The sequence below is a fragment of the Heterodontus francisci genome, chromosome 6, assembly GCF_036365525.1.
Source record: "Heterodontus francisci isolate sHetFra1 chromosome 6, sHetFra1.hap1, whole genome shotgun sequence".
Taxonomy (NCBI): domain Eukaryota; kingdom Metazoa; phylum Chordata; class Chondrichthyes; order Heterodontiformes; family Heterodontidae; genus Heterodontus; species Heterodontus francisci.
The window spans coordinates 24,121,197-24,144,945 of record NC_090376.1 but is presented as its reverse complement, the minus strand read 5'-3'; the positions used below and the strand labels follow the sequence as shown (position 1 = coordinate 24,144,945).

The 23,749-nt window shown below is 40.6% G+C and overlaps 1 protein-coding gene across 1 annotated transcript in view; it reads right to left on the bottom strand.

Annotated features, from left to right (window-relative positions):
- The window catches only part of ube3a (ubiquitin protein ligase E3A), a 76,786-nt gene that overhangs the window by 36,330 nt on the left and 16,707 nt on the right, over positions 1 to 23,749 (bottom strand). The window contains exons 2-4 of the mRNA XM_068033285.1: positions 20,485 to 20,529; positions 10,674 to 10,987; positions 5,051 to 6,297 (exon numbers count right to left, since the gene is read on the bottom strand). Coding sequence (XP_067889386.1) covers positions 5,051 to 6,297; positions 10,674 to 10,987; positions 20,485 to 20,529 — 1,606 coding nt within the window. The remainder of the gene's footprint in view (positions 1 to 5,050; positions 6,298 to 10,673; positions 10,988 to 20,484; positions 20,530 to 23,749) is intronic.

Genomic DNA, 23,749 nt, shown 5'->3' with positions numbered 1-23,749 from the left:
AGACTGTTTCCCATGGTCGGGGTGACTAAAACTAGAGGGCATAGATTTAAGGTGAGAGGGAGGAGGTTTAAAGGGGATCAAAGGGGTAAATTTTTCACACAAAGAATAGTGGGTATCTGGAATGAGCTGCCAGGAGGTGGTGGAGGCAGGAACAGTAGCAACATTTAAGAGGCATCTGGACAGGTACTTGAATGAGCAAGGCACAGAGGGACATGGAATTAATGCAGGCAGGTGGGATTAGTATAGATAGGCATTATGGTCGGCTTGGACGCGGTGGGCCAAAGGGCCTGTTTCTTTGCTGTATGACTCTCTCTCTCTATGACCTGGATAATAATGATCTGATAGGGCATGGTCAACATGGATTTATGAATGGGAAATCACGTTTGACGAACATGTTGGAGTTTAGTGAGGATGTTACTAACAGAATTGATAAAGGGGAGTTGGTGGATATAGTATACTTGGATTTTCAGAAGGCTTTTGATAAAGTCCCCCACAGGAGATTGGTTAGCAAAATTAAAGCACATAGGATAGGAAGTAATATACTGGCATGGATTAAGGATTGGTTAACAGGCAGAAAACAGTAGGAATAAATGGGTTATTCTTGCAGAGAGATCTGGGCGTACAGGTCCACAGGTCACTGAAAGTGGCAACGCAGGTGGATAAGGTAGTCAAGAAGGCATACGACATGCTTGCCTTCATCGGTCGGGGCATAGAGTATAAAAATTGGCAAGTCATGTTGCAGCTGTACAGAACCTTAGTTAGGCCACACTTAGAATATTGCGTGCAATTCTGGTCGCCACACTACCAGAAGGACGTGGAGGCTTTGGAGAGGGTACAGAAGAGGTTTACCAGGATGTTGCCTGGTCTGGAGGGCATTAGCTATGAGGAGAGGTTGGAAAAACTGGGATTGTTTTCACTGGAACGACGGAGGTGGAGGGGCGACATGATAGAGGTTTACAAAGTTATGACTGGCATGGACAGAGGTTTTTCCCAGGGTGTAAGAGTCAGTTACTAGGGGCAAAGTTTAGAGGGGATGTGCGAGGCAAGTTCTTTATACAGAGGGTGGTGAGTGCCTGGAACATGCTGCCGGGGGAGGTGGTGGAAGCAGATATGATAGCGACGTTTAAGAGGCATCTTGACAAATACATGAATAGGATGGGAATAGAAGGATACGGTCCCCAAAGTGCAGAAGGTTTTAGTTTAGGCAGGCATCAAGATCGGCGCAGGCTTGAAGGGCCGAATGGACTGTTCCTGTGCTGTACTGTTCTTTGTTCTTGCGTTGGCAGGCTGTGACTAGTAGGGTACCGCAAGGATCAGTACTTGTGCCCCAGCTGTTCACAATATCGATCAATGATTTGGATGTGGGGACCAAATGCAATTTTTCCAAATTTGCAGATGACACAAAACTAGGTGGGAATGTGTGTTGAGAGGATGATGAAAAGCAGCTTCAAGGGGATTTGGACAGACTTAGTGAGTAGGAAAGAACTTGGCAGATGGAATATAATGTGGAAAAACGTGAGGTTATCCATTTTGGTAGGAAGAACAGATGTGTAGAGTATTTCTTAAATGGCAAGAGATTAGAAAGCGCAGATGTACAAAGGGACCTGGATGTCCTTGTCAACATGCAGGTGCAGCAAGCAATGAGGAAGGTTAATGGTAAGTTAGCCTTTATCACAAGAGAATTTGAGTACAGCAATAATGAAGTCTTGCTTCAATTGTATAGAACCTTGGTTAGACCGCATCTGGAGTAGAGTGCGCAGTTTTGGCCCCCTTATCTTAAGAAGGATATTACTCTCAGAGGGAGTGCAACGAAGGTTCACCAGACTTGTTCCCGGAATGGCAGGACTGTCCTATGGAGAGAGATTAGGGAAACTGGGCCTGTATTCTCTAGAGTTTCATTGAAACCTACAAAATACTTAAAGGAACAGACAGGGTAGATGCAGTTAAGATGTTTCCTCTGGTTGGGAAGTCTAGAACCAAGGGACCCAATTTCAAAATAAGGGGGAAGCCACTTAGTACAGAGACTAAGAGAAATTTCTTTACTCAAGAGGGTTGTGAATCTTTGGAATTCTCTGCCCCAGAGGGCTGTGGAAGCTCAGGCATTGAGTATGTTTAAAGTAAAGATTGATAGACTTCCAAATACCAATGACAAAGGGATATGGGCATAGTGTGGGAAAAAGGCATTGAAATGGATGATCAGCTATGATCATATTGAATGGCGGAGCAGACTCGATGGGCTGAATGGCTTATTCCTGCTCCTATGCGCTTGTACACAAAAAGCCAGCAATTACCGTCCCATCAGTCTACTCTCCGATCATTAGTAAAGTGATGGAAGATGTCGCGACAGTGCGATCAAGCGGCACTTGCTTAGCGATAACCTGCTCAGTGACACTCAGTTTGGGTTCCGCCAGGGCCACTCAGCTCCTGACATTACAGCCTTGGTTCAAAAGCCTTGACAAAAGAGCTGAACTCAAGAGATGAGGTGAGTGCGACTGCCCTTGACATCAAGGAGCCCAAGCAAAACTGGAGTCAATGGGAATTAGAAGGAAAACTCTCCGCTGGTTGGAGTCATACCTAGTATGGTTGTGGTTGGTGGAGGTCAATCATCTGAGCCCCAGGACATCACTGCAGGAGTTTCTCAGGGTCGCGTCCTAGGCCCAACCATCTTCAGCTGCTTCATCAATGACCTTCCTTCAATCATAAGGTCAGAATTGGGAATGTTCGCTGATGATTGCACAATGTTCAGCACCATTCACTACTCCTTAGAAACTGAAGCAGTCCATGTAGAAATCTCAGTGTAGAAATGCAGCATGACCGGGACAATGTTCAGGCTTGGACTGATAAGTGGCGAGCAACTTAATGACCATCTCCCCTTGACATTCAAGGGCATTATGATCGCTGAATCCCCCACTAACATCCTGGGGATAGCCATCGACCAGAAACTGAGCTGCAGTAGCCATATAAATACCATGGCTGCAAGAGCAGGTCAGAGGTTTGGAATTCTGCAGCGAGTAACTCACCTCCTGATTCCACAAAGCCTGTCCACCATCTGCAAGGCACAAGTCAGGTGTGTGATGGAATACTCTCCATTCTCCCCGCACAAATATACCCCCGCCTTTGTTCCTGTCCTCGAAGTCCACAAAAAAAATTCTGCCCAAGTGTCAGGACACCATTAACCTATGAGAGACATCAGCACTGAAAATTAAAATTCAGGAAAGGGAGGCAAGGTGTATAACTAACTATTCCCATGAAAAGTGCATTTTGACCAGAGTTGCTAATTGGATGTAGATTTTTTGAAATTTGGCACACTACTGGTAACATAACATACTTTGCCACAAGCAATTGATAAATGTGTCGTTGCAAATGTGTCGTTGCACTAATATGCAGAGGTGTTCGTGACAGCCTCTAAATTTACCAATATTTGAGTGCGGAGGGTCACAATTAGTATTTTTATTGATATATAGTTAAAATCCACCATCCTATCCACCAATTGATTTTGCTTACTCCTGAATATTATTCTAAGGGTCACACCCTCTGGCAACTTGCCCAGATCAGCAAGTTTACCTGTGTGCCTAGATCATGAGTACTGACAGGCTATTCAGCTTGTTACGACCAGGTGAGAAAGAGGTCTAGGGTTCCCTTTCAGCTTTCACCTGGTCTTACTGTAACAGGGTTTAATTTTAAACACGTTTTTAGCTCCCCCTTGGTGAATCCTTGTTCACCACTTTCCAATTATAAGGCTAAGAAACCAGCACAAATAGGCTTTCTTAGGCTTAAAGAAGAAAAGTTGAAACTTATTAAACTTAAACTCTAATTCGGTTAATGCCTACCGCTACATGACGCGCCCCACGCTAGAATGCATATGCGATACACACATGCAAATAGAGACAGAAAAGAGAATAATAATAAAGTTGTAAAGTTTGAGGCAATATCTGAAGGGTTGTTGTTATGGTTCTTCGAGTTCATTGTAGAGTCCTTGATTGTAGGTAGATCTTGCTTGTCATTGGAGTCCAGTATTCTTAAATCTTGTTCGCAGTAGGAGAGTTTTCTCTCTTGGGGTTCATGTGTCTTCAGTGGATTCAGAGGCTTGAGAGAAAGATGGCAGCAGACAGGAGAGATCGTCCCAGTCCAGGCGCAGACAGACTCGCTGCCTTCAAACTCTGTGGCCAGTTCAAAGGAAAATCCTGGAACAGGATGTCTGACCAGTCCTAGCCCTTGTGGATTGTAACCTCTTTAGCAGGCCCTGGAATGCATTCCCTCACCTTCGATGCCTGTTAATATGTAATTTTTTTTTCCAGCCACGGCTGATCTGTTTAACAAGTAATTTCCTCACTCCAACAGTTAAAGATCAACGTTCATGACAAAAACCGATGTGCCTCATTCTTAGCAGATGGGGGCCTTGCATGACAAACCCCATAAGTCATCTTTGCAAAGCCAGATTTTGCCTATAGGTGTGCTTTTCAGAAAATGGGGGGTGGGCACCCCCTCATATCCAGTCCAGGATATCTCAAAGGACACAGAGGCCTGAACATGTGTGGAACTGTAACAAACCTCAACTAAATCAGTGCACAAAACTGAAACTGGGGCCTTCTTGGTCTTTATGCTGAGGTGACTAGCATTTGAGTATCAAATGATAAGACGCAAGGTTGCTTGTATCTTTCAGTAAGAAAATTATTGGCCATTTTGGCAGAGGTAAACAATAAAAACTGCATTGATACATTTCTTCTTCTAGCCACAAACCCAAATATAATTGAAGGAATGAACCTCATTGAAATGCTGAATACACACTGAGTTCAAACTTATGAAGTGTCGCTAGTATCTAGTCAAATCAAATTGAGTTTACCAATTGCTATTAACATTTGGATGGACAAAGCAGAACCATGGTAAACATTTCACTATGACTGCTGGAATATTGGGGTTTGACAAAGTACCTCACAAAACACAAATAAAAATTCTCTAAATTGGAAAATGAAGTTGTTTCACTTTGTAGATTTAAAAAAAAACTTATTCCAGCATGATTTTTCCCACAGTACATTAAAAACAAACTTACCCGAACAAGTGCATCATCAATGATGTGGTCGCGTCTGACTTTAAGTCTAAGATAAGGGTTCAGTTGTTGCCCCTGTACGAGGCTGTAGAGGACAGTAATTCGGCGCTCACTGTACATGCGTATCCTGTTGTCATAGTAAAGTCCCAAGTTCTTGGTTACAGCATTCAGAATGAAAGGGCAGGTCATAAAAGAGAATTTATTTTCTGTCTCGACTTTGAAGAAAGTATAGTCTTTATCCATTTCTAGTACATCATTTAGTGGTTCATTAATAAAGTCTTCAAAAGAGACAAGTGGCTTTCGGCAATCAATTGTTTTCACTCCCAACTCTGTTTCGAGGGGGTCCACCCGGGGTCCTTTTTTATTTCTCCGTTCTTCACCCAGTAGTTCCTGCAAAGTAATCTCACTGGATTCTGCAACTGGCTCATCCTCTTCCTCCTCATTGTGCCCTGTGTCCACATCGCCTGCAATAATGTTTGCATAGTGCACTATTTTTAAGCATTTTGTAGCAGCAACAACAGCATCATCATCATTCACCAGATTTCGACTACTGAATTCATTACTTATGACCCTGTACGTAATGAGCTGCTGAAAGGTTTCCACCATTCGACGGATCTGGTCTGCAGTGTATCTTGACCATAGTCGAATCAATTTGGCTTGAGCTGGGAGGGGTAGCTTGCTCATTGCTTTGCAAAATAATGGAAGGGCCATTTCCAGATATTCAGGACTATGAAGGTTGCTGTTCTCCATGACTATAATGAATAAGTTTAGATAGTTCGGATCCCTTGAATACACATTATGATAAGTCAAATCACATTCCACGTTTGGTGACAAGTACACCAATGCATTAAGAAAAGCGGTTTCAATCTTCTCATTGGAAAGCAATTTATTATAGACCCGTCTGACTGCATCAACATCAATAGACACTTCATCAGGTCCTAATTTATGAACATTGTTGTCTCTTGTTTGCGTGCCCCCAAAGGAGCTTCTTGAAGAAGAGGCCTCTGCGTCATCCATGGACCCCGCAGAAGCAGCTTTTTCTTCCTCATCTTCATCTTTGTCCTCGTCCTTTCCCTGAAGGGATTTCAGCTCTTCCTTTGTATGCTGCTTGGCCTTTCGGAAGCTCTGCACCAACGCATCTGCACTGGAGAAAACTCTACCGATGACACGTATCAATGGTGAATAGTCTTCTCGTTCCCCACACAAATCCAAGATTTCATACACCTTTTCCTCAGTCAGGTAACTCACATCTATGTTAGAAACATAATGGGAAGATTATGCTTTTTATTACAGTACATAGTACAGTGCAACTTGAAACAATTTCATTCCTTAGTTTGTTTAGAACTTTATACCAGAATATTTTAATAAAGCTGCCCCTCAATGGGAACATTGCTGTAATAAGCATTATGCTTTACAAATAGCTGGATTGAAGGAACCAACACTATTGGTATAATTATACAAAATATATTTCTCACTTTTGTTATACATCGAATATATTTCACACACGGTGAATTCCAGATTTTGGTCAATCAGCTGATTCCTTAAAAGAACATTAAAAACAAAATGAATGGATCATCTCTTGTGTATCTTCCAATTATACAGCAGCATTGACAGTGACTCAGAAGCAGTTTACTTGCATACCCTAGAAATTAGGTGTAGTGCCAGAGACAAAGAGCAGATAAAAACAAAATTTTCTCTCACTGTGTCAATGAGAATAATTTCATTAAATCAAAGTGTACTACATAAAAATACAACAATTACAGCACATGCACATCACAAAATATTCTTGATGTACAGTCTGATTTGTCAATTAGTATAACTTCCTAGTGTGGCCAATTATGTGATAAATAGCCTTGCAGAAAAATACATCATTAACAATTTCAGAGTGAAATCACTAATTCTCAGGGCCTCTAACTGGAGAGCAGAATGTTTGCTTAAAGAGATACTTTCGAAAAGCTGACAGAGAGAAAAAAAAGACACCAAAAGCCGAAACAGAAAATACTGGAAGTACATGGTAGGTCCATCAGCATCTGAAGCAACAAAGATAGGTTAACATTTCAAACTGAGAAACCTTGGTCAGCATTCTGACGAAGGGTTGATACCTGAAATGCAAATCTTCTTTTTCAGATGCTGATGGAGCTATGCATTTACAGCATTTTGTGCTGTCAATTCTCTGAAAAGTTCAATCAGGAAGTGCGTCTCCAGGACTCAAGGGTAGCAATTCCTACTTTACCCCGAAAGCAGTGAATGGAATCTAAGTAGGTAATGGGAAAAGAAAATGGAATATATATATATATGGCATGGTTCAAACAAAAAGTCTCTTGATGCTGTATATTTGGCTCTTTATTCCAGTCATTTCTACTGTCTCCATTATTCTACATTTTTTCTGTGAATTTGCCATTTTTTTTTAAAAAGCTGAATCTTTTGCATGGCGGTACTGTGATTCACTCGTTAGCAGTAACAGTTTCACTCACTGCTATATCTGGTTAACGTTTACCACTACTCGTGTTAAGAAAAATCAGTGGATTAAAATTAAGCCAACTGTTGGATGCAAGCACTCTGCAACAACTAGTTTAGCCACCGTCAACCAAGGCTCTTGTCAATATGGGCACAAAATAACACTAATTTAGTACCAAACTGTTAAGATCTGCCTTTATATAGCACTTTCACATCCTCAGGATATGTGTATTTACAGCATTTTGTGTTTTCAATTCCATGACATTAATCAGGAGATCCTGGAGTGCAGTCCCTGATTTGTAGATAAGATGCACCTCAGTGTAGCTAATCTGTGTAGCATAAGGCCCCACAAACAGGAATGAGAGGAATGGCCAGTTAATCTCTTTTTGGTGGTGTTGGTTGTTGATTAGGGCCCTGGAGAACTCTTCTGTTCTTCTTTGAATTATAATAGGATTGTTTGTGATCTACCTGTGTAGGCAGATAGGTCTCTGGTTTAATCCAAAAGAAAGCACCTCCAACAGTGCAGCACTCCCAGTTCTGCACTGAAGTGTCAGCCTAGATGAACTGTTCAAGTCCTGTGTTGGTGCTTGAACCCACGTCCTTCGAACTCACAGGCTGGGCCCAACATGGAAATTAGAAATATTACACCGATGCAAATTATAGGAAGGTAATTTCATATAGAAACACACGTATCTGGAAGATGTTTGAAGGACACTAAAGCATCACCAATAGGGGTAGACCGGCTTCCCCAAAAGGATGCAGGATTCTTATGGGAAGAGGCGAGGGGGTGGGGGGAAAAGAGAGGGAGGGAGAGAGAAGGCACTGATAACAGTGCTATTGGAACCATTCACAAATCCATTTGGGAAATTTCCCATTTCTCATATGGCTAATCTGCTCCTAAACAATGAAACTGAAGCAGTTTTTGAATTCAACTTTCTGGCATAGGAGGTATTAGTCTCTTTTCAATGTGTGCATTTGTAGGCATGAGTGTTTGGAGTAAGGTTAGTGCAATGTTTGGCTGGGTTAATCAGCCAAAGCATACTTTCTTTTTCAAAATTTACTTAACCATTTATTGAGATTGCAAGTCAGTGTTTAAAGATACATGAGTATTAAGCAATTTGAAAACTACCTTGAAGACATCTAAAGGAATGGTGAAAAGCTTGCTGACAAAATCCATCAAACCTGCTACATTTTAAAGCTGATGAGCTGAGAAATTGGTTTACAAGTATAAGGTTCAACATTCTTGTGATTTTTTTCTTTTAAGTACTCTTGTTTACGATAGCATTGCAGAATATAAAAGGAAGCAATGTCATGTCTCACATGTGAATGCTGCCGCCTCAAATTCGGAATACTGAATTCCAAGGCTACAAGCTAAAGACCTTGCTAAAACTCAATGGGTCATTACGTGGAACATGAGGAAAAAAATTTTCACCCAGAGGGTGGCTGGAATCTGGAACACACTGCCTGAAGGGGTGGTAGAGGCAGGAACCCTCAACATTTAAGTCGTATTTAGATGAGCACTTGACACGCCATAGCATACAAGGCTACGGGACAAGGGCTGGAAAACGGAATTAGAACAGATAGGTTTGATGGCCGGCGCGGACACGGTGGGCTGAAGTGCCTGTTTCTGTGCGGTATGACTCTACCCAAATACTGAGGTGCGTCTTACATTGCGAAAATAGAAATGGACATAATGACTCCCATCACCTCAGCGCTTTGCAGCGCTATACTGAAACCATGAGGTCAATCGCATTTGCCTGGTCCCTTTGCTAAAAGGCAGATTATGTAGCCCCATATGTGATGTGCATAAATAAACACCACCACCATGCATTTATAAAGTGGCTTTAACATAGTTAACATCCCAAGGTTGCCACAGAACCGTAGAAAAATTATGGCACAGAGGCCATTCAGCCCATCATATCCATGGGCATTATGAAACAAAATTCAACACCAAGCCACATAAGGGCTGATGACCAAAAGCTTGGTTAAAAGGTAGGTTTTTAAAGAGCATCTTAAAAGGAAGGAGAGGGATGGAGGGGTTTAGGAAGTGCATTCCAGAGTTTAGGACCTCAGCAGCTGAAGGCATGGCCGCCAATGGTGGAGTGGTTAAAATATATAGTTTTGTGGATAACGATACATCAGGTTTGAACATTGGTATATAGGAGTGTAATATATTCTTTGGTTACTTCTGTCAGATTTAACTCAGCTGTGTACCCAAACTCGCTCAGGTGCTACATCTGGGAAGACTGCCAATACTGATACAATGCACACAGTCTCAGTTAACAGCTGAACATATGCAGGTGATCCTTCACATGGAAGATATTAGCAAGGACTTCAATTGGTCAATCTGGACTCCACTTGTTCCCGTTGTGGCAGCGTAAAATTCCTATCCCCAATCTATGATAGCTTCTATGTCCGAAAGTTCTTTTTAGAGCTTTACCAGATAAATAAATATTTATTGAATGAATTACAATCTGTTTGTATATTTCACAGCTTTGACATCCTCGCAAAATTTCCTTAATGTTGTTTACTTCTTAAATTTTTATCATGTTTTGTTGCCATTTCCAGATTATGTTTAAAACTCGGACCTGAGCGACACAATGTGACTCTGAAATCAATGTACTGCAAACAAATCAGATATTTTTCCCTCCCCAACCAACTACTTTCTCTCCACTTCTTATCTCTAAACCTAGTAACTTGAAGCAACCTTGAAGTTCCTAATCATGCTCTGTCTGATCACTCAGGTATTCACATCCAAGTGGAATCATAGAATATATACAGCACATAACAGGTCATTCAGCCCAACCAGTCTATGATGGCCCTCATGGTCCACTTGAGTCTCTTTTCATTCTTCCTCATCCAACTCCATCAGCGTAACCCTCTATTTTCTTCTCCCTCATCTGTCTTCCTCTTAAATGAATCTATACTATTCATCTCAATAAATCTCTGTAGTAGTAAGTTCCTCATTCTCCCTAGTCTCTGGGCAAAAACATTTCTATTAAATTGCCTATTTGATTTCTTGGTGACTATCTTGTATTGGTGGCCTCTAGTTTTTCTCATCCCCACAAATGGAAGCATTCGCTGGGTCTACTCTACCAAAACCTTTCATAATTTCAAAATCTTCTATTAGGTCACCATATGCAATGATAAACAGTCATTTAAGACTCACCTTTAAAATCTTCTCTTTGAGACTGCATCTCTCGCTTATTCACTTTTGTTTCTGAACAACAGATGATGCTGTGGAAGCTCTTCGTGCTGTTTTCCACATAGGCAGTGCTGGTTCCTTTCTTGGAAGGATGAGGATCACAGAGTTTTGCATTAATCTTAAAAAGCTCAAGGGCCTTTATGGCCGCTGCATTGTTATCCATACGATGGAAACTTGGACAGGAAGCACAAAACTCATTCGTGCAGGCCTCATTTCCACAGCCCTCAGTTAACTGGTGGTAGTAGCGTTCTATTAGATGCTTTGCAGCTGCTCGCTTCCTGTGGCAAACATTCAAAACGGTGGGCAGAGGGATTAGTACAGCCTTCAATTACCAAGCTCAGTGCAGCATGAGCATGGCAATGTTTCATTTAAACACTAATATACTGTCAAGACTGGATGTTCAATTCTGCTCTTCCCCACAGCACTTGTGCTACCTGCAGACTTTCAACTGTAAAGAGGCTCTTACTCGAAATGACAACTGAAGGAAAAAACAAACAGCAGAATGGAAGCCACTGTTCCCAAGAACTGACAAAAATTGATGCAGCATCCCTTTGTAGTAAGTATAATTGCAATTACTTTACGATACAATGCCTTAGTAGAATCTAATTCATGTGCACAATGACTGTAGCGGCAGAGACATCTTGCACAGAGCAGCCTTTTAAGTCAGAAATATGAATGATTCCTCTGGATGTGTCCTGGCTCCCACTTTACTCATTTGATATTAGCATGAGGTTTTAAATGAAACATTGCACAGACATACATAGGGATCCCACCAGGTTTTATTCTTGGGGATAAGTTATAAAAAAAAAAAGGACACAATGATTCCCTAAAACATGCACTGGTGATCCTAAATTTGTATTGGATGGTGTGTCAGAACATTCCTTTAAAAGCATCACCAAGGTCCGATCAGCTGAAACAATTTCTTAAGGAGGTTAAATGTGGCATTATTTTTGTTCTCGGATCCTTGGAATTTCACATGTAAATTCCACAGACTGCAAGTGCATACATTGGCACATGCCACAAGCATGCATATAGTAAACCTTCAAGAACTTAGATATACAGAGACACAGAACTCAGAATGATCATTTTAATAGGCACAAAAAATGACAAACCTCAAAAAATAGCCTTTTTTCAAGTTAAACAAAATTTTACTTAATTTTGAAGAATTTGGTTTGGAAAGGTACAAGGATAATGAAAATGCATGCAGAAGGTGGTGACAAAGCTGAATAAGTCCCCAAACGTGCATAGAATGCATAAATATCCTTCATCCTTGCTTTTCCACTGTTGGTAGGAAGAATTACTGAATAAAGAAAATTAACGACAAGTGCCTATCCAACTCACTTCTGGCCTTCCAGAAACAAATCAAAGAGCTTATAATCTTTACTCCAGCCTAAGTGAACTCAAAACCTGCACAGTTTGTCCATACCAGGAATCAAATATTAAGTCTAAATAAGGGATTTGTTACAGCAGATATTCCTGTGCACCATTTGGATATTTTGTCTCTCTCCGCCACCCTGATGAAGTGAAAACTAATATATATTGCTATATTTTAATTGAGAACACCAATACCTTTATGCAAGTATTCTTTTTTTTTTAAATAGTAAACTGGCTGGGAGGCTATGTTTTTTGCAATTAAGTCATTCAACTCTAACTTTTATTCCTTAATCTATAACTTAAGGTTTTTAATAAGCACAGAATATTCTCTGAAGCAACCAATTCATATGATTGTGAATGGATCTTGATCTGCACAGTTTTTCCTTGCACTAAAAGCTCCTTTAGCTTGAAACTGGCTACGTCTCCCTTTTATAAGGATAGGGACTTATTCGAAACTGACCACTATATTAACATATTGGCCAGGATCTTGCAGCTCTAATGACAGCACAAACATCAGCGTTTGCCGTCATTACAGATGAGAAACTGACAGCAACATCAGGTGTTCACGCATGTGCAGAATGACATGGAAATCAAAGTTGCAATCTATGATTCCCTGCTCCTCCAGAGGGTGCACTAAAGTCCCACAAATGGATATCTTTCAAAATCACTTGAATTGATGCGAACTTCCACATTTATGCTATTATTTTAGCTGTAAAAACCCTTGTAAAAGTTACACCTTGTTGAACAAGGTGCAACTGGGTTTTTTTTTAAATGGCATACTAAGTCATAATTACTGGTGAACAACTTCCCTGGCCCTGAAAACTATCATGGAATGTCAAACTTAATGATTTTTTTAAAATTAGCCAATGGTTTTAAGTTTATGTTTCAGCTTCTACCTTAATCCTAGAAGATGAGGGGTGTTAGCTACAAAGTTAGTTTGGAAAAGCTGAGATTGTTCTCCTTGGAGCAAAGAAGATTGAGGGGATATTTGATAGAGGCGTACAAGATTATGACAGCTTTACAAAGAAAAGCTTTACAAGGATTAGGAGACACAGAATTAAGGTTTTGAGTAAGAGATGCAGGGTGGGGATATGACAAAGAACTTTTTTATGCAGCGTGAGGTAATGACCTGGAATTCGCTGCCAACGACGGTGGACACATCATAGAGCTCTCCAAAACATCTAGGTTCCTATTCAATAAACAGCATTTCACTTCTTCATATGCCAAAATACATCCATGTTAGTACTGTTATGATTCCATAATTTTGTTAAAACTTGGGAATCTATATTTTAAAAAAATTAAAAAAGGATTTCATGGACACAAACATCTGGAGATAGCTAAACTTTATGGATGCTTTTAAAAAGAAACAAGGTCAACAAGAGGTTCCTGGTTTTAATCAGTAAACAAATACTGGAAAACAGTTAAGTACAAGGAAATCAGCAGGGAGTTTTGACCTAAGAGCTACCCTCTGTTGTGACGAGAGAATTTATGATTGCCATGGGACTTGCTTGGAAAATCTTAAGTTTCACTTTGAACTGTTAAAAGAAGCTGGGTTTTAGACTAAAAGCAGGCAGTTGAAATTTGATATGGACCTGCCAGGAGATCAGAAGAAAAAAATCAGGCAAGTATTGCCTTTGTAACGAATCCTTGCTCTTGAAAAGTAAAAGCTTGTATGAAGTGTTGCCTCCTTCATTGTTGAAGAATCTCTGCATCTTTAAAAGAACTTTTGCATCGAATGGGAGAACTGAAACCTGTTGCTACACCCCTGATGGAAGACTTATGTGAAGCCTTCTACTGTTGAATTTCTATGAACGTCTACCCAACAGAGACTGTTCATCCCTCGCCGGGAAAGACTTAGAGTAGCATGTAACTATTCAACTTTGGGACACCTTTCTTCGAGATCATTGCAGTCTAAGTCTTTTTTATTCCTTTAAAGCAGCTGGAAACAAAAATCCTTTTTTTTTTTGGTTAACTGGTTTTTGGATGTATGTGCGTGTGGGCTAGAGGAAAAAAAAAAGGAGCTCTAATATCTCGATTCGCATATATACTTACTTCATAATTGGTTAAGACTTGGTTTCATAAATGGATAATTTTGTTGTTTATTAAAGAAACCTGGTTGGTGTGCTTTATTCTGGGGACAAATAGAGTACTTAAGTGGCTGTTTCGGCAAGTGGGAAAATTTATCGATATGTTTTGACCTGTGGAGAAGTGGGAATGAATTACAAGTGTACTCCTCCCGCCTCGGTTGTAACAGTACACATGAACTTTTCAATCTAACAATTTTGTTTTTTCTTCTAGCACTGAAACAGGCCCTTCGGCCCACCGAGTCTGCGCCGACCATCAACCACCCATCTATACTAATCCCATATTCCTACCACATCCCCACCTCTCCCTATATTTCCCTACCAACTAACTATACTAGGGGCAATTTATAATGGTCAATTTACCTACCAACCTGCAAGTCTTTTGGCTTGTGGGAGGAAACCGGAGCACCCGGAGGAAACCCACGCAGACACAGGGAGAACGTGCAAACTCCACACCGGCAGTACCCAGAATTGAACCCGGGTCGCTGGAGCTGTGAGGCTGCGGTGCTAACCACTGCGCCACTGTGCCGCCCCTTAATTACCTTAAGATAAACTGTAGCAAAGAGAAGCCAAAGAACAAACCTTTTATAAAGATAGCTCTAATTCAAAAATAAAAACAAAGGGCTAGAAATACTCAGCAGGTCTGGCAGCATCTGTGGAGAGAGAAGCAGAGTTAACGTTTCAAGTCTGTGACCTCCTCCCACAGGATGTTACTCTCCCAATGAGGATATCAGCCCCCTATTTTACTTTCATTTTTAGTTATTTATTTCTTCCTTTCATCAAAATGCTGCCAGTTCTGCTGAGTATTTCCAGCAGTTTTTATTTCAGATTTCCAGTATCTTTAGTATTTTGCTTTTATTTTAGCCCTAATTCAACTTTTGTTACTCTTGATGATTTACCTATGCCTTTAGCAATTCTAAAATTAACAAGGGCTAACGTAGACTGGCCACCAATTTTGCAAATGACTGATATCCTAGAATTAAAATTACTGAAACATTCACGGATTACTATTTCTATTTAAGCTGTAAAGTCCAGCGAGCTCTACAGTCAAACCTGTTTGCAAGTTTCAAATCCATTTGATTCAAAGCGTGCTGGTCACTGAGCCAAAATAATTCTCACTTCATTTTTTTCTTTCTGCAACATGATCCAAAATACACAGCAGTTTCAAATGTTTGATAACCTATAGTTGAGTTTGCCCTTATTCACGCTGTGAATGTAGTTAAATCACATGTAAACTAAAGGTTGCTACCATCTTAGTGGGGAAAAACACCAAGGAATCCATTCAGATACTTCCTTTGCTATGTATGTGGAGTTAAACACAAACAATATTCAATTCGGAATTTAGGGCTAAAAAACTGAAATGTAGATACTTTGAATTATGAGTTACATCATTTCTTGACCAGCACAGGCAGTAAAGTCAGTAAAGTGGAGGCAGGCACAAACCCCCTGAAATGATACCCATTGTGAAGTCTTCGGAAGGGGGAGCTAAGCTAAGAGTTTCAGAGTATAAGACGACTACAATTATGCCTGTTGCTAAATATTATTATTCAACTATATATTCTATATATGCTCCACAAACCACTGACCACCTCCAGGCGCTTACCCATTGTCTCCCGAGACAAGGAGGCCAAAGAAGAAGAAGATATATTCTAATAATATATGAAGCATTCTGATGAAGTAAATATGGAGATCAGCTCAAAATGTGCCAACAGTAAAGTGCCCAATGCTCTGAACAATAGGCAATAAAGTTCACTGAAAACACAACTTGCAATAGGCAGTCGTCTTGCAGGTAGCGTTGAACAAGAACCTATGCACATTGGATCACAGTTAACAGATAGAAATGATTCCTTATTGATCAAGGATTAATGAGTCAGAGCGTCAATACCAGCAAGCATTGGACAAATCAGTTATCCAATCAGTTCAAGCACCTATCTGGCATATAATTAAACTTGAAGACATGTCAGAGCAGGCATTAATATTCTCAAACAAAAGCATATAGAACCTTTTAGAGCAGTGAGACAGATTCATTTGTGACAATTGGCTAGTGGCCTGCATAGTTATTGGTTGTCCTTTCCTTCTGTCCATCTCTCACCTCAGAACCCTTCTCCGCCTCCCACCCTCTGTTGTGCTCACTCACTCCTTTCCTCTGGCTCAATCACTCCTACCATCCTACTCATACCTCCAGCTTGCTCACTCTACATCCTTTATTCTAGCTCTGTCTCACTCCACTATTTCATTGTGTACTCGCCTCCCTCCTCTGGCTTGCTTGTTCCCCCTTCATTTGTGTTTTCCTTTTCTACTGCTTGGCTTCCTCCCGGAGAGCTCTCACTTTGGCTCTTGCCATTTCCCCTTTTTCCTCCAGCTGTCATTCTCTCCTCCCCATATTCCTATATCCTTCACTCTCCTTCCCTGGGCACTCCCTCAAACACAAACTCCACATTGGCAGACTGACTCATGCTCTATTCCCTCTGTTTGACTAGCTGACCTGCTCGCTGTCACTTGCCACTCCGTGACCATGACTGGTTTTGTGTGTCTCTCCCACCAGCTCACTATTCCTTCCTCTTTCCTCTGTATCTATTTTCCCTTCCTCCAACTTTTTATCCTCCTCTCTGCTGCATGTTTTCATATCATAGAACGGTTACAGCACAGCAGGGAGCCACTCAGCCCATCGTGTCCATGACAGCTCTCTGCAAGAGCAGCTCAGCTAATTCTCCTCCCCAGCCCTTTCCCCTTAGCCATGCAATTTTTTTCTCTTTTGATAATTACTGATTGAATCCACTTCCACCACACTCTCAGGCAGTGCATGCCAGATCCTAACCACTAGCTACATGAAAAGGATTTTCCTCATGTCACCATTGCTTCTTTTGCCATTCACCTTAAATCAGTGTCCTTTGGTCCTCAACCCTTCTGCCAACGGAAATGGTTTCACCCTATCTACTCTGCCTAAACTGCTCATGATTTTGAATACCTATCAAATCTCATCCTATCCTTCCCTTCTCCAAGAATAGCCCCAGCTTCTCTAACCTATCCACGTAACAGAAGTTTCTCATCCCTGGAACCAGTCTCATGAATCTTTTCTGCACCCTCTAATGCCTTCACATCCTTCCTAACATGCGGTGCTCAGAACTGGACACAATACTCCAGGTGAGGTCGAACCAGTGTTTTATAAATGTTCATCAGACATCCTTGCTTTTGCACTCTATGCATATATTTATAAAGCTCAGGATCTGATATGCCTTACGAACCACTTTCTCAACACATCCTACCACCTTCAGTGATTTGTGTACATATACCCCCAGTTTCCTCATTCTTCCTACCAAAATGTATCACTTCAGACTTCATGTTCCCTCTCCTGAATTGTTGCTTTCCTTAAATGCAGTGTCTCCGGACAACACAGACTATGTGCAGTACGATCGTCAACGTCATCAGCGCGTCTGAACCTTTTCCGACTTGCCAAAATGAATCCACACATGCATGTGCCAATGTAAGCACGTAGTGACCATCAGAGGGTTGCCCCACCTCTCAATGGCCACTTCCATCCCCCCCAACAGTTCCCTGTTCTCTCCCCGCCTCACGTGTAAGCGGTAGGGCATGAGAGAGAACAGCAGGATGGAGCAGCAAGCAGTCGGGAGGGAGCGGTGAAGAGAAGGGCGATCATAGGAGGGAGAGGGAAACTGAATGCAACAATTGAGGCAGCGATCGCGGGAAGCAGCGGGGAACTATTGGCCGGGGTGGGGGGGGGGGGGGGGTTGGAGGCGGCGATCGCGGCCACTAAGGGATGAGGGGGTTCAATTTGTTTTTTGTGTCAAATTGAGCAGCACCATCCTTATTACTGGCAGCTGCCTGAGACATCGCAGATAGTGACATTTCAATTGAAGAAACTGCATTTGCGCATGTGGCAGTACTGTGCTACCTAGTAGTTGCATTATCAGCAAACGCAGCCTTACTTAAATCATCCACGCACACTCCTCCTTTCTTAGTTATTTTCCATCAGGCTGTCTTCCTTTCTTCTAGCTTTTTCTTTCTCTAGCCTCCCTGACTAAGGCAGAAAATATTTATCCTGTAACTCTTACCAGTATGTCATCTTGATCAAAACCTGAGAGTGATGCCCTTACTTGCTTGATTTTAGTCCCCTTATATCTGGGAACCTATCCTGACAGGGATCTAATACACCAACAACCACCAAATATTTGCACATTTGTCTCTATCCTGCTTGGAGTAAAACTTTAAAAATAAATTGATCTTGACAAACAATTTTGTCAGCACACAAACTATTTGATTGGATTACAAAATGTCAGTGGTCAGGTGATACTTACAAAATAAAGAAAATGGCCATTTCCTCTTGACAGTTTCAGCTATCTCAAGTCTTTCTAATTTCAATGTAAATTGTTACATGCAACCACGCACTGGGCACTGATGGTGGGAGTGTAGTGAGCTACTGCAGTGAAGCCCGAGGGGCTTATGAATCATGAATGAAATTGCAATGAGAAATTATTGCATGGAAGCAGTCTTGGTGGTTTGCTGTTTTAAGGGATATAGCCCAGAATTCATGAGGTGTGCCATGAAAAGGCTATAGAATAAGCGGGTTTGTCATGCCCTGTTAGTTGAGCATTCTAAAGAGACAGGTCCTGCTCTGCACTATCATTTCCAAAGTTCTTTGGAAGTTTGAAACTTTTAACAAGCACTAGCCTGTCAACTTCACCTGTCCACCAAAAATTTTCCAATCTTTCCCAACAAATGGAGCAGCTGGCATTAAAACTCCTCTGGGAATGAAATCCAGCCATGCCATTCTGTGAAGCAAAATACTAACAGCTATGGTTCTCACTCAGTCCAAAATGCTCATTGCTGTCTGCTCCTGTAGCACGACAACTTGAATTTGATGAGGGGCACTGAGTGACAGTAAAGGGAACATGGTCTATTTTACAAACTACATAATTGCATGGCCCTCTGATGAGAAAACCCTGCCTAGTGGACTAGTTGCATCTCACCTGAACTTGGGCTTGGGGAGGTTCACAAAACTTTAACTTTTCAGCCTTAAGAGGTCTAACAGTACAGAAAGACAAATCTAGAACAATACTTCAAACTAAAGTAGGACAAGGGGGCATATATTCAAAATAGGAAAAATGAATAGATAAACTATTTCCTCTGATGTGAGAGTCAGAAGGGGCAAAACCTTAAAATTAGTGCTCAGCCATTCAGAGGTGATGTCAGGAAGAACTTCTTCACACAAACAGTAGTGGAGATTTCTCCCCCCCACCACCCACCCCTCCAAATATGAAGCTAGGACAATTGAAAATCACATATTTTGTTAGGCAAGCTTATTAAGGATTATGGAACCAACGCAGGTGGAAGGAGTTAAGATCCTGGTCATTCATGATCTAACTGAATGGATTTATGGCTGGAGATGATGAATAGTCTACTCCTGTTCCTATATGCTAAAGTGCTTCACAAAACATGATATAACTGCCTTAAGATCAAAAATGCAGACAGTGCCCAGGCATTTTTTCTGCAAGATGGCAGCAATTTCCTGTTTACATCTGCAACTAAATGAAATTGAATATAATTTCTAGAACCAATGTCATTTCATATGGCTCTATCATGGTTATACCACTGGCCATCCTAAACATGCCCTTAATGCGTACATCTATTCACAACTATCAAGAACACATATTAATTTCTCTCTTACACTTTCGAACTGATTATTTCTAATTTTGTTACAACCAGCTTTCTGCAAAAATAAAGGTACATACAACATTCCCACTAAAAGATCCTGGCCCTGGAAATTTATGCAAGTACTCAACATAGATCACCTCAAAGTGCAGAAAACTGATCACAATTCAGAAAACCCATATTAATCCTACTGTCACAGTTATGCTCCTGAACGAAAAGACTGCCAACTTCATCCGAACACAGGCAACCCAGATGCAGCATTAAGCAAATACTGCCCCGCTTATTATTCACACGTTACCTAATCATTTATTCATTGCTCATAAAAACAATAGGGATACCACAGCTCTCTGATTAATCAAATAAAGTCTTCCTAGTACCTTGCTGCCCCGTTGGCCACTAAATAAGATAAATTGCCAATGGGCTATCCTGGTTGTATATCTTACAAATACGACAAACTATGCAAGCTATCTGAAGTTTTTTTTTTAAACTTACAAAAAGGAAATTAAAGAAAAGCATGACTAATCTCAGGTCTATTCTGGAAAGAACAAACCATCTGGTCATTATGTTCCTGACAGCATGAAAATATCTTTTAAGCTTCATCCATTATCAAGTTTATAATTTTTTTTTTTTAAAAGTACGTTACTCACATTCGGCTTGCTGTGTGGTTTTTTGCCAAAGGTTCTCCCTGTTCACTGCAATTAAAAGAAACAATATGTTATTACTCTATAACTACATGAGCTGCAGTTATTTAGAAAGACTGCCATCCACAGCTGACTTGCTTTGTTACAGAATAGATCAGTTTTGCAAATAATACCTATGTGATAGCATGTGATCATTTAAATCAAATTTCAGATTTCAGAACATCTAACACCCATGATCACTGGAAGGGCAGATCAAAATGTAGACACCCAAATATACTGCTGAAAAAAAACTTCAGATTCAGCATGGATCAATTTTGGGTGTATTACTGGGGAGGCAGTGGCGTGGTAGTAACGTCACTGGACTAGTAATCCAAAGGACCAGGCTAGTGATCTGGGGACATGGGTTTGAATCCCACCATGCAGATGGCGAAATTTGAATTCAATTAATAAATCTGGAGCTAAAAAGCTAATCTGATGGTGACCATGAAACCATTGCCGATTGTTGTAAAAACCCATCTGGTTCACTAATGTCCTATAAGGAAGGAAATCTGCCGTCTTTACCTGATCTGGCCTACATGTGATTCCAGACCCACAGGAAGGTGGTTGACTCTTAAATGTCCTCTGAAATGGCCTAGCAAGCCGTTCAGTTCAAGGGCAATTAGGAATGGGCAATGAAAGCTGGCCTCGTGATGCCCACATCCCACGAATGAATAAAAAAACACCAGCTTGGAAATACATTTCATTAGTTATACGCATTTTCTCTCCTGCTCTTTTGTGATGCAGTCCTAAACCCTTCAGCTAGATTTATCAATCTAAGAAAAAAAAATGAAACAACCAATGTGGTCTTTGACTCCTCCAGGTTTTGGTAGCGCTGCTCCACTTGTGTTACTGCACTGGCATCAAGGCAATAGTTTAGTCTGGTTACCTCAAATGATGGATGTCACAACAGTTATAATCCAAATTATAGTTAAATAGAACAAAATCTGTAATGTTTGGCATAAAAGCACTTGAAAATGAATAAATGCAATAGACAGAAATTGAAAATTCACAATGATTTTATTCCCTTGTCAGAAATTCACAAGGGAAGTAGACTCGAGTAGGAAAATAAACTCAGCAATAAAGCCATTCTACCAGTCAAATTTAAATCCTGCGACTAGGACCTGCTAATGCTGCGATTATTTTTGTATACTAGTACAACAGGATTGCAGTGGGAAGCAAAACCTGAATCATTCCCAATTCTAAACAGATAGCACTGCACTACTTCTGGAACACCCTATTACAGAATTGCACTATTTCATATACAGAACTGCCCATCCTAGTAACCCTAAAGCTCAAAAATGCAAAGCACCATTTAAAATAACTATAATCTGAAAAATACAAAAACACAAATTTAATTGGCCAACTAGTAAGATTTTGAATTTTTGACTAGGAAAATGGATCTGTAGGATAGATTGCCATGGTATTTGTATATATTTTATTGATAATTGCATAGGAAGTAACCTTCTAAAAAAGATGGAAATGAATTTTCTTCTGGCAGGAACCAGGAATGGTTCTACTGACAACTGTACCAAGAATTTTTGACTAATCACAGAGACTAAACCAGTAACAAATGGTTTTATCCTTACTACAGCAAGGAGAACATTTAATTTTCACTGGAAGGTTCAGACTTTGAGTAGGTAAAAGACTCCAAATTTTATGGCAGACATTTACTCGCAAAAGAACTCAAGATTATTCCAAAATGAACACTGAACTTGTGCTAAATGAAAAATGGTGATGTCACTTCCATACATTTAACCTAAATATGTGTAGTATGAATAAAAAGTGCTTGGAAGCAGCAACTTACTGAGAAGTAAACTGGACATCAGAATTAAGGTACAAACTTAATTACAATTTTCATTGTTTATCAGGCATCCTATTTTAGAACTTTTGTGAAAAATGCGACCAGGCTTCAAAGCATTATAGAAAAGATTCTCGAGTGACAAAGCACAAGCATATGCAGACATACTAAAATGAAAGCAGGATGCTGTGCTCCAATTCCTTCCATGCAAATTCTTGATCAGAACATCGGAAGAGAGAAGGCAACAGCAAGGCATTTTTACAATTATTCAAGGACCCACCAAAATCAGGAAGCACTTCTATGCAGTTCATAGCAAGCAGTTTAGGCTGAGGCCTATAAAGAGACAGTCTGGGCATGGTACAATGCACTCTATTTAAAGGAGGGAGAAACTCAAAGAAGTTTCTTTTAATATTGGAATGGGGATGGAGAGAAAGCACAACTTTGTTCTATATACCCAAGTCGAGATGTAGAAATTTTATTTAAACTTTTGAGAGAGCAAGTCATCAGCTAAGAATTCCATTGCTATCTTCTGAAGTGAGTTTTGCTTCACTTCGTAAACCTGAACTGTCCTCAAAGAATGGAGACGGGTCAAAATAAAAATGAAATCTGCTCCCTCTATGCTGCCTGTACAATTTGCCCATTATATCTAATCCACTCAAATCTTCTGTAGCTGGCAACCCAACAGTTAATCCTCCAGAATAAAGTTTTCCCCATACTCTTGAGGCAAGCATACCCACACAATACAACTCTGACCAACGACACTTCACAGATGTCTCATTAATAGCCCTTGTATTTCAAGAGCTATCAAATTGGCAATTAGGTTAGAATTTAAGAGTTACCTTGTATCTTCACACAATGTTAAAATGTGGATATCCTGTGCCACACAGTACATTGCGTACTGATTGAATGCAATTTCCAATTACTGTCATATAGAAGGAAGCATGTAACTTTACAATGTTTTAACGAAGGTAACATGGTAAATCCCGGCACATTAATGAATTCGCTACTTAAAGTACTATTTATAGAACATTTGCAAAATATTTAAAATACATATTTGTCTCCTCTACCCCGTCTCTGACCTTGCTATATTTCACTCTATTTTAGCTCTCCAATTTGTCCCAGGCCCAGCTGTCCAGTTCTGTCCTAACTTTCCAGTCTGTCATGACTGTATATCATGTTGTCCTAGATCTCTGCCTTTGCTGAGTGTTAGTTCAGCCTCTAAACTCCCCCTCGCTTTAGAATCAATGGGAACAGCAAAGGGAAGGCCCAAGCTGACTGTGAAGCATGGTAGTGCCACAGGTTTGCTCACATAATCGAAGGAAATAAAAGTTGAAAAGCAAGATTAGAACATTGTGGAGAAAATGAAGGACAATAGTCATAGAGAGATACAGCACTGAAACAGGCCCTTTGGGGCGGCACAGTGGTGGGGCAACA